This window comes from Drosophila mauritiana, chromosome 4, assembly GCF_004382145.1.
Source record: "Drosophila mauritiana strain mau12 chromosome 4, ASM438214v1, whole genome shotgun sequence".
NCBI lineage: Eukaryota > Metazoa > Arthropoda > Insecta > Diptera > Drosophilidae > Drosophila > Drosophila mauritiana.
In genome coordinates this window covers 987883-1000194 of record NC_046671.1, presented here as the reverse complement: position 1 = coordinate 1000194, position 12312 = coordinate 987883, and the positions used below count along the sequence as shown (strand labels likewise).

The 12312-nt window shown below is 33.1% G+C and overlaps 1 protein-coding gene across 3 annotated transcripts; it reads left to right on the top strand.

Moving 5' to 3' along the window:
* The first annotated feature begins 3836 nt into the window (after nucleotides 1-3836).
* LOC117146319 (inhibin beta chain) lies at nucleotides 3837-11916 on the top strand. Of its 3 annotated transcripts, none has more exons than XM_033312380.1 (7): nucleotides 3837-4005; nucleotides 5148-6284; nucleotides 7162-7422; nucleotides 7732-8121; nucleotides 10401-10657; nucleotides 10711-11344; nucleotides 11401-11916. In XM_033312380.1, exons 2-6 carry the CDS (start codon nucleotides 5288-5290, stop codon nucleotides 11341-11343), a joined length of 2538 nt encoding a protein of 845 aa, XP_033168271.1. In that variant the 5' UTR covers nucleotides 3837-4005; nucleotides 5148-5287; the 3' UTR covers nucleotide 11344; nucleotides 11401-11916. The 3 variants fall into 3 exon arrangements, with proteins under 3 accessions (XP_033168271.1, XP_033168270.1, XP_033168269.1); XM_033312379.1 differs by having other exon boundaries at nucleotides 7162-7890; nucleotides 7969-8121; XM_033312378.1 differs by having other exon boundaries at nucleotides 7162-8121.
* Nucleotides 11917-12312: the final 396 nt, after the last annotated feature.

Here is a 12312-nt window from a genome sequence, read left to right as displayed (position 1 = left end):
AACGAGTGATAGAGAGAAAGAAAGAGAACAAATTAGTTAAAGTCACTGAATGAGAAGGGATGAGATGGTATTCTTGTTTTCCCCTGTTTGGTCTTAATGATCATAGTGTTGAAGTGTTTTTACCCGTTACTCGTATAGCAAATGGTTATTCTAAATTCGTTGTAAGAAGAAGAAAGCGTTTCGAAGTGTTTGGTATATCCCTGATCATGATCGGTAGTTTTTATATCTGTTAAGCCACAATCTCATAACCTACCAGTCCTTACTGCTTAAAGTTTCCTAAGGTTTAGCTGACCAATATTCGTCTAATTGTTTTCCAATAAAGGCCTGTATATAATGGTTCCAGTGACCCATTTCCGATTTTTAGGTACATATAAAGGTGTTATCTTTTGGCATTTAACAACAGGCTCTCGGAAAGTGCACACAAGACTATGTATTACATTTGAAGTAACTACAATGTGTTGAACGGAAGCTAAGTCAGTTTATATACATAAGTAATCAACCCCCTTTTTACCGTCTGGATCGCGTATTATTACATTGAGTGACCTGCATTCTACAGGTTGGCAAGCGAACAAATACTTATACATACACATATGAAAATGTGTAATATACGTTTGTAAATAAATCATTTAATATACATAGGTGTACTAGGAGTACAGTCGGCACTACCTTATGATATACACAAACATATATTGCTTATAAGCTTCAATGTATACAAAAAAAATCCACATTTTTGTAAGATTAGTGAAACCAAGAAAAAGTTAAATTGGCATCCCTGAACGACGATCTAAAGCAGGCTGCTGATATTAAAACTATTAAAGAGAAGACGACGCGTGCCAAGCAATCTTCGACTACCGTTGCAAACTACACGAAAGGGAGAAGAGAGATTACTCAACCGTTTCAAAATGTAGAGCTGACTGGTGTTACTATAGTATAAGAAAAACAAAAACAAATCCAACTTTTTTTTATTTATGAAAACTATTAGTATATAAAAATACTTAGCCAAAATTACTAGCCACTTGTCTTCGTAAAAAGGAACTAAATAGCCATCAGAATAAGACGTTTACTATTTGTATTATATATCATTCCTATTTACCGTTTCTCCAAAGGCAGCAATGCTATGCAACAAATGTATTAAGAAAACAAGAGAGACTGCTATAGTTGAGTTCCCCGACTATCAGATACCCGTTACTCAGCTCGTGGAAGTGTGAAATTTCGTCATTGTTCTGGGATATCTATAAATATTGGGGAATAAAATGAGAAAAATTTTGAAATTGTTTAAAAATGTGGGTGTAAGAAGCGGCGTGGCCAAAGTGTTTTTGATATACCAATAGTGTGGGCGTGGAAGTGGCAAAAAGTTTACCGTCGTAGTCGTAGAAGTCGGTAGAAATTTACAAGACCAATAGATATATGAAAAAATATATAAACATTTTTCAGAAGTGTGGGCGTGGCAGTTTAGGACTCATTTTGGGCCTTAGAGTGAGAGTGGAAATCGATAGAAATTTACACGACTGAAAAATATATGAAAAAATATTTTAAAAATTTCAAAAGTGTGGGCATGACATTTTTGCCGGCAACAAACGGACAGGGTCAGATCGACTCGGCTATTGATCCTGATCAAGAATATATATATACACTATATTGTCGGAAACGCTTTCTTCTACCTTTTACATACTTCTCAACAAATCTAAAAGGGTATTTACTCTACGAGTATGTAATATGTTACAAAATTATGTAGTGTACACAACAGAATATTCAGGTGTTCATTTACCGTCATCCCTTGAATTCTTATGCGATCGAAGGAAATTTCTTGACGGTTGCCCGCGCTTTATTTGTGAAACACCTGTTAGACCAAACCGGAAAAAACCTACCCTCCGATCGTGTCTCTGTTAATTTTCCTTCATGCTTATATACTATGTGGTTAATGTGTGCATTAGTACCAGAACTGGTATTAAGTCCCTCGCAAAAGTTCAATGATCCTAAATATTATTATTACATTATCATATTATTATATATGTGTATGTGTTTACATGAATAATTCTGACCAATTTAAACTCTCTAAAAAATATTTTTAAAATTTTTTTAATTTGCTTCTCCTTTAGAAGGCTCTTTGGTTATTCCGCATACTAAACGGCGGGTAAGTATTTGTATGCAGGTGTGTGTGTGTATGAGGGTGTATACAAATTTGTGTAGAATTTGCCTGATAGCTTTTGATATAAACAATCGGAATTCATATGTTTTTGGTATGAAATTCGGTATTTCAATCGTGGCTCGTGGCTTTTCACGGTCTGCAAGCCAACCGAGACTGCTTTTCCGCCGTTTCTTTTGGTTGTTTTTGGCTGCTAACTCTAGGTACTGAAAATGCCACTGCTGTATATATTATGTTTTGTGCTATATATTTATACTACTAACTTTGTTGCTATACCCTTTCCCGGAATAATACATATAATGATCTCCGGAGTTTTTCGGGAGCCGAAAGTTAGTACATACAGACAGAAGGGGCTAATATTTCTGATCGGGAACACATACATAAGTACAAGCTTTACTATGCTTTAGCAGCAAGTCGATAGCACATAAAAGCAGAATAACATGATATAACTATAGTTTATATACTCTTCAATTAAAAAAATGTCGTTAATTTAGCTTTCATAAAGTTCAACACGTTTTTAGATAACAGCATGGATGAAGTTTTTCAACCCGTATCCGTCCAGATTCTAGTAACTCCTACGAGGCTCTTGCTTGTTTCAAGCGTTAAAATATTTATTTGTTATGTCTAATGTTAGGTATACATCCTCTTTGTTCTGTCTGTTACATATTCTTCAGAGAGTATGGCTTACACTTTTTTGTATACAAATAATAGAGAAAGAAAAATATTTCTTTCTCTGTAATATTTCTTTCTTGTAATAACAAGCCGAATAGAACTGTCCTTGACCGCCTGTCCGTGTGTCCGTCCGACCATCTGTCCGACTGTCCTTCTGTCCGAAGGAACTCAAAATCTCAGGAACTATACAAACTAAAAGGTTGAGATCAGCATACAATTTCTAGTGACATAGAACCAGCGCAAGTTTGTTGACCCATGTTGCCACCCCCACTCTATCACCCACAAACCGCGCAAAACTGCCACTCCCACACTTTTGAAAAATGTTTTGATATTTTTATCATACTTTTATTAGTCTTGTAAATTTTTATCGATTTACATTTTTTCTCATTTTATGTCCCCTAATATTTATCGATATTCCAAAAAAATGATTAAATTTCGCGTTCGCATTCACACTAGCTGAGTAACTATCAAATATAGTCGGGGAACTCAACTACAGCATTCTCTCTTGTTATTCTCTCTTGCTGCGAATAAGTGTCAAATTTTCCAGAATATCAATCATTCTTACTTTATTTGATTAATTAATTAATTTTATTAAACACTCATTAATCCATATCCCTTTGAAGGTAGTTAAAAAAAAACAAAAATTAACCTTTCAGTATCAAAATAATATAAATATTTAATTTAATTGGATGTAAAGTTTTACAGATAAATCTGTCACAGCAATATCGACTACTAATTTAGAATTAAGGGTAAACGATACCATCTACCCTTATCAACATTTTTATTCATGAGTTACGATTACGATTTAAAAATGGTTTAGGTTATTGAAATCCATCCATTTGAATCTGCCGGTTTTTTAATCGTGAAAGGAAGCAAATATCGATAGCATCGATATTTTTCCTAGTTTGAATGGCAACATATGTATATTTCTGTTGGGATAGATGGCAACGCTGAAATGTTGTTCGTTTCAAGAAAGCTTTTAAAAAGCTTTAAGTGTCATCTTAGTTTCACAAAGTATGCAATGTCATTTAGCAACCGACGGAGATACAAAATATTGTTTCCTTGCTGAAAGAAAAAGCATAATACATTTATAAATCGTGAAAATGTGATAGTGTTTTCTAATATTTCTCCTGAAGAAATACAAATATTTACTAAGTCTAAAATTTATTGTTTCTAAAAACAAAAAGGTGATACATAGTGTAACATACACTGATTATAAGCCTAGATAAATAACACTCTTCTACATATGTTCTAAGTTTTTTGTGAAACGCATGCTTTTAATTCCTCTTCACCCCTATCCGCTGCCACGCTTGTAAGTTATCATTCAGGCGTCGGTCGTTTCGTCTGGACACAGTCTGTGTGTCGCCTTGAGTTCTTAAGATGGGATGGATGAGGGGCTGCCTGTCCGCTTCTGTGGGTCCTTGGTATGAGGCCCTTCAGGCGTAGTACTAACTGTGCCATCCGAAGCTCAAAAGCTGGCTTAGACTAATTTAAATATGTTAAAGGGGTATATTGATTTAAGTCAATTAACGCAGTAAAGGAGACAATTACGACCACATCAGGAATAAATGTACATATGCATAGCTAGCAATTAGAGCCGGGCCCGTCCGTCCGTTTTTACGCAAACTGGTTCAATCGAAAAATAAATACAATTAGTTTTAATTATCAAGTAGGCAAGTATTCTGAGAATATATAATATATATATATTATATATATTTTGAAAATAAGATTTTTATTACTCGTTACTCGTAGAGTGAAAGGGTGTACTATATACGTTAAATAGTAAGTGCCATGAATAAGGAAGCATTTCCGAGCATACAAAGTATGTATATATATTCTTCATCAGGATCAATAGCCGAGTCGATCTGTCCCGATCAAACAGATTCCAGAGACATAGACGGAGCGCAAGTTTGTTGACCCACATTGCCACGCCAACTCTAACGCCCAAAACTGCCACGCTTGCGAAATTTGGTCATAGTTTTATTAGTCATGTAAATTTCTATTGATTTGCCAAAAAACTTTTTGCCACGCCCACTCTATAAACTGCCAAAATCTACCACGCCCACACTTTTGCAAAATGTATATGTTTTGTATATCAAAAACACACTGGCCACGCCGCTTCTTACACCCACAAAAATTTGCCCAATATTAATATCTACATCTAGATATCCCTAAAAAATGATGAAATCGCATCGGGGAAGTCGACTATAGCTTTCTCTGTTGTTTTTAATTTATTTGTCAATTTCTATCGTCCTCTCTTGTGAAGTCTCCATATTAATTGCCAGTTAACTTATCACTTATCCAATCGAAAATTTGTTTTTTTGAACAGGCAGACGAAATGAACGACAGATTCAAGGAAAAAGATTTGCAATGATTCAAAAAATGTTTACCAAGAAAATAAAATTGACAATACTTGTACCACGTTTTTAAGGGACACTGCCTGTACTACACTCTTGCCAAATATCAAAGATGCGATTTGCCTTCGATTCTAATCATTCGCAATCGGAGGCGTCATTCAAAGGCAGCAGATGCTTCTTTAATTGTCAATGCATCTGCTGTCGCCAGGGATGCTGCGTTGTGGTTGTAAAGTGCTGTTGCTGCTTTAACTTAAACTGCTGCAACAGCCTTGGCTCCCGGAAGTCGTTTCCACAATCCGCTGCAATGCGTAAAAAAGTTTCTGATCTCGAAGTCCTTAGAGTATCAAGGTTTGTGGCGGTTATTTTAGTGCTGGCTCGGTGGGTTACTGCCGTAGCGACCCTCCTGACAAGCTGCATTCTCCTAGACATTTTTTCCGTGCCTGGCCAGTCTGGAGTTGCAGATAGAAGCCAAGCCAGCAGTAGGACAGTGCACGTCTCGGTTCCTACCACACCTAATGAAACTCCCAGCAGCAATTCGGAAACAAAGCTAAAGTTGCTTTATGGGTATACATCGTATGATATAAATAACGACCAACAGGTAAAGTCCAACAATCTATATAGAGTGCTTTGTAGAAGTCGTAATCGAAAACGACAGCGAAGGAGACGCCGCCGCAATCGCAGACGACGCAGGCACAGATATACTAAGAGACTTCATCATGTAATGCAAAGTAATATGAGCGGCTTTGAGCAAAGACTTAGTTTTAGCGATGGCAAATGCCAGTCTTTGGAGACAAATTACGGAACTAATTATGCCTTAGTACACGGACGTAAACTATTTAGTCAGTCAGAGAGAAGCCTACTGGTGTACCCTTTGAGGGAAATTGAAGCACCTTGGCCAGCGATTCATGGTTCAATGCGTAACTGTTCAAAGATTAAACGCAATAGAGCCAATCTTATTTGGCTTCTAATTGGACTCGTCTGGTTTGAAGTCAAGCTTATAAATTGCAATGGGATCAGCAGTAGTAATTATTATGCTACGAATTTGGAGAGTCACAAGGGCTGCACCTTGTGCCATGAAAGCGGAAAGCCCAACATATACACCGATAAAGGTCAGTTTTCAGAAAAATTTTGTAGATACTGCATATAGTCTTTTAATATTCTTATTGAGACTAAAAAAAATGTGAGTTGGGGTGACTTAAGCGCCAGAAAACATTTCTGTAAATAAATAGTTTTGTAAAATAAATTTAAATTTTAAGATTTTTGTGTTATTTTTAAGTAAAATAAAATCATTTTAATGTATATATTAGATGTTTAATAATATTTATAATATTGACAAATGTTGTACCACTATTAATGTAAATAATATTTAATACATGGACCACTCCGCAGTACTTCTGAGATATTCATCCCCTTAAAAGGGTAAATATCAAAATATACCAAATATCTAGAACAAATTTTCATAGTCTTGCTGAGTTTGAATCTTAATATTGGAATTTGTTTATCTTAAGGATTGAAAAAATTCCATTGCTACACGATTAATTTCGTACATATTTTTGAATCAAAACAACACGAGTCTTGAAAGGTATTGCAATCTCGTCTAATTTTATTGTCATAAAAAACTATATATTGTTCGTAAGGTAAAAACGAAGGTCCTATGATGTAAATATGTACAATACTTGTCAAACTCGGTATTCAAAAAAAAAAAAACAGTAGATGTCATAGGCGCTGGATTTAAAAAACTATAAATAGATTTTATTAGTGATTTTATTCCATTCCGAGATTTTTGCGAGCCATTTAAAAATAAATTCAAATCTTACATTTTACTTAAAATAATAATGCTAGCAAGACAAAAAGATATTTTAAAAAACGATAGAATGTCGGGTAATTTAATTTTTCTAAAAACATAAAAACACATCATACAACAACAAAAAATCAATTTATATAACAAATTTTACATAACACTTTACAATTATCACATTTACACAGATAATCCACACACAGACTACAACATCTACAACAAATACCATTCCAACAATAATTTCAACAAAAAAACTAATCAACCACATAACAACATTGCACCGAGCGATGAAGTTCGTTTGGAGTCAATAAAACGGCAAATTTTGACAAAGCTTGGTCTTAGCCACAAGCCGAATGTATCTAATCCTTTACCAAAGCAATTTATTTGGGAAACAATATATCGCGCCGATGGTGGACGAATGATACCAAACAATGCATTTGGGAGCAATGGTAAGAATTTAGATCAGAAGACTATCAAGCTGTGGCCGTTAGCTTCGCCCGGATCACATTTGTTCAATGGCCGAGGTGGAAGGACCGATCAGAGCAGCGAACGGGATCCCAGTCATCATAGATATCGATCCCCGTTCGATTTCACTTTCAATATAAGTAAAGATAATGTATATGCGCAAGTATTGAGAAATCGTTCTTTAGAGCGAAGGCATTATATAGAACGAATCGATAAAAAAAACTCATTCCTAAATGGATGGACAGACAACCGTCAATTAAAAATTAACTCTCGAATTTCATCTATGCCTACAGAACTAAAAAGCCACCATACCAAGAAGCTTAAAAGCGGAGCGGTCAGAAAAGTTAATGGCTTCAACGGCAAACAAATGAATGAGAATGCCTTAAAAAAATCTACATATCTTATAGATATAAATCATAGTATTGATAATAAAACCCATTCTGGCATAAATGGTGAGATCAGGCCCAATGCTTATGAATATTTTAACGATTACAGTGTTCAAACTCATTATAAAAACCGGTACCATGCAGGGCGCTCTAGCATTGGATATCAGCCAGCGATACACAGCATAGAAGATGAAAATAAGAAGGGACATCACGAATCTTTTGCTCATGATCAGGAGAATATTGATCATGAAGACTTCTTTGGAAATACTCAGGAAATAATTACATTTGCTGAAGAGGGTGAGTAGATTTTTATTCAGTACAAGATATTCAGTACAAGATTGAACGTTATCGTCGAGGGCATATTAAAAAAAAATTAAAAAAAGGAGAAGTCCAGTTCCCCGACTATCCCGTTACTATAAATAAATATACATTTTATTTTATACCCGTTTCAAACTAGTGAGTATGCGAACGCGAATTTTCATAATTTTTCTGGGATAACGATAGATATCAGGGGGAAAAAACATGAGAAAAAATTTAAAAATTGTTTAATAGTGTGGAGGAGGTGCGTGGCACAGTGTTTTGGTATACCGGTAAAAATTAGCAAGACAAACAATAAAACGAAGAAAAATCTAAACAATTTTCAAAAGTGTGGGCGTGGCAGTTTTGGTCATTTTTATTGCGTTTTATTGGACGTGGCAAACAGTTTTTTGGCAAATCGATAGAAATTTAAAAGACTAATAAAAATATGAAAAAACATCAAAACTTTTTCAAAAGTGTGGGCGTGGGAGTTTTGGGCGGATTTTGAGCGTTAGAGTGCGCGTGACAACATGGCTTAACCAACGCGCGCTGAGTCTATGTCCCTAGAATCTGAATGCTTAATCTCAACCTTCTAGCTTTTATAATTCCTGATGTCGAGACGTTCATACGGACAGAGGGATATGGCCAGACCGACTCGGCTATTGATTCTGATCAAGAATATGTATATTATATGGTCGGTAACGCTTCTTTCTGCATTTTACATACTTTTCAACGAATCTATTATACCCTTTTACTCTACGAGTAACGGGTAAAACTAACAATTTAAAAATAAAAAAGAATGAGCGAGACCAAAAAAAAAATCAGTAGAAATTGGCAAGGCAAATAATAAAAATAAAATAGGAAACCTTTTTTAAAATTATTGGGTGTGACACTTTTAACCGGTTTGTGGGCGTAACCAATTTTTTTTTTTGACACATCGAAATAACGATATAAATTAGCAAGACTTATGAAAATAATAATAATAATAATAATAATAATAATAATAATAATAATAATAATAATAAGAATAAGAATAATAATAATAAGAATAAGAATAAGAATAATAATAATAATAATAATAATAATAATAATAATAATAATAATAATAATAATAATAATAATAATAATAATAATAATAATAATAATAATAATAATAATAATAATAATAATAATAATATAATAATAATAATAATAATAATAATAATAATAATAATAATAATAATAATAATAATAAGAATAATAATAAGAATAATAATAAGAATAATAATAATAATAATAATAATAATAATAATAATAATAATAATAATAATAATAATAATAATAAGAATAATAATAAGAATAATAATAAGAATAATAATAATAATAATAATATTAATAATAATAATAATAATAATAATAATAATAATAATAATAATAATAATAATAATAAAATAATAAAAAAATAATAATAATAATAACAATAATAATAATAATAATAATAATAATAATAATAATAATAATACCAATAATAATACTAATATAATAATAATATATATATAAGCCATTTTTCAAAGGTGTGGGCATGACAATTTTGGTTGGTAAGTGGATGTATGTGTGCGTAGCATAAAAATTTATGGCTACCGATAGAAATTGGCAAGACAAATTATATAATGAATAAAAATCTAAACGTATTCTTAAAAGTGTAAGCGTGGTAGATTGTGAGAGTGACTTCTTCTCTGGAATTTTAATTTTTTGTCTAAACTTTATAGATTTTATAGGTCCTGATACGGACAAATACGAATATATTTAAATGCAGTATATAATCGTAAACGTTTTAACACTAAAGACATTAGAATAATTTATTCTTCTAGTTATTCTAGTGTCTTTGTTAACACCCTTTTATTTTACGAGTAAAGGGTAAAAAAAATTTGCGGCTTTTAGACCAAAATTTTTTAGCATATCGAAAAGAAAAATGAGAAAAATTGGAAACATTACTCGAAAGAGTAAAGTTGAAGTGGTTGAGGTTTTTTTAATTTCTACCAATATGCCAATATACCAATATACCTAACCTATATACATACCTACCTATACTAACGCCTAAGAGTACATTTTTTATACAAAGCTTTTATTTTTAATTAAATGTACAAACATTGTAAACCTTAAATAATATCTGTTTTCAAATCAATTATCCTTTAAAACAAAAAAACAATAAAATCTTTTATATGTAATTGTGTATACTTTGTAATTGTGTGTACTTTGCGTATCATCTTCTAATTCAATGGCATAATACATAATTCAAGGAACCCAATATCGACAATACCGAATACTTGAGTTTTCGGCCCAAAACCGCCGTGTTCCCAGCCAAAAATTATCCATACGAAGCGCTCAGATTCACATAAGGATAGACAAGCCACATAGTTTTTGGATTGAACGAGCAAAAAGTTTGCCAGAAAAACATTTACTAAACACTAAAAGAAAATGGGGAGCAAATAAACAACATCACAGAATAAAAATATGGGTATTTCAGTTATCAACTTCAATCAATATTACGGAGAAGGTAATATTAAAAATATTGTTTCTTAACTAATTTTTAAAGAATTTTATTTTTAGGGAATAGACAAGGCTATTATCTTCCGAGCTTCTTTTGAAGTTGACACGAAAAATTTAGGATGGCAAAAATTCGATTTAACCGATACAATCCGTGAATGGTACGGCCATACCAGTCACGAAAAACTGCGACTGTTGATTGATTGTACTGGATGCGGTGGTCGTTACTCTTTGCACCTTTTTCAAACTTCGAAACTGGGAGGGAACTCGTCCGACTACTTGAGTACGAATCCCAATCGACCATTTCTCGTACTTCATACAGAATCATCCAGAACAAGGCGTGTCAGGCGACGCGCCGTAGATTGTGGCGGAGCTTTAAATGGACAGTGCTGTAAAGAATCATTTTATGTTTCTTTCAAAGCACTGGGTTGGGATGACTGGATTATTGCACCCAGAGGATATTTCGCAAACTATTGCCGAGGCGATTGCACGGGCACTTTTAGGACGCCAGACACTTTCCAAACATTTCATGCTCATTTTATAGAGGAGTATCGGAAAATGGGACTTCTTAATGGAATGCGACCGTGTTGCGCCCCAATAAAATTTTCTAGTATGTCCTTAATATATTATGGTGATGATGGTATTATTAAGCGAGACTTGCCAAAAATGGTTGTTGATGAGTGTGGTTGCCCTTAGCGTAAGTAATACCACAATTTTATTTTACCTAATTCTAAAACAAAATTTCTTTTACAGCTTGTCTTACAATTTTATCGTTTCCGTCCGGTAGAAATAGACATACATAAGTGTCCTAACTGAGCGCCAACCTCTAAACGAAGTCTTTAAGTTTTTAGTTAAAAGTACAATAATATACATAAAGTAGACTCAATTTTATTTTATACTTAGCTATGCTGATGACAATATTTATATATTTACGAACAAATCCAAATTGAGCAAGTGCCTAAATTACGTAAATGAAATATTTTTAAATTTTAAGAATATTTCAAATCACACTAAATCTAATCTTTGTACTAATAAAATTCGATATTTTTAGTAATTACTTTATTAAATATGTTCAATGTAACATAAGCATACAACGAAATGTTTGAACTGCGTATAATATGTGCAAAGCGCCGCTCCTTTTGTTACTGCCAAAACATTAATTTTACTAACTTGAAAAGCTTATATCACAGACATGTAATAATTATTTCATATTACAGTTTAATAAAGTATTAATATAAGTATTACTAAATGAAATGAAATCAATTTATGTTCTCCGGTTACTTAAAAATGTAATGTAATGCGATGCTCGCATAATATGCTTATCCCTTTGTGTGTTTGCCAGTTGTTCTGTATGAAATCATTGATTAAATTCATGGGAACCACACTTACTTTATTTAGCATATCAAGCAGAACATCAATCCGCTAGCCTAGCGGGAAAATTTTAAGAGCTAGGTCCCTCGCTATTTATGGTTAAATAGTTTTTTAGGATCATGAAATATCGCGTAAGCAACTGTATGTTCTAGGATCGTTAAACGAGTTGGTCCAGCCATGTCCATCCCTAAGAGATATTAAAAACTCTAAACGCTAGACTGATGATGAGCATATAAGTTCAAGTAAGTCCTAACAAGGCAACTTTTTGCAGAGATAATTTGTTTGTTCGATAAA

Coding starts and splice junctions, on each gene's coding strand:
- LOC117146319 (XM_033312378.1), top strand. CDS start 5,288: ATGCGATTTGCCTTCGATTCTAATCATTCGCAATCGGAGGCGTCATTC. Junction 8,122..10,400: donor AATTACATTTGCTGAAGAGG/GTGAGTAGATTT, acceptor ACATAATTCAAG/GAACCCAATATCGACAATAC. Junction 10,658..10,710: donor CAATCAATATTACGGAGAAG/GTAATATTAAAA, acceptor TTTTATTTTTAG/GGAATAGACAAGGCTATTAT.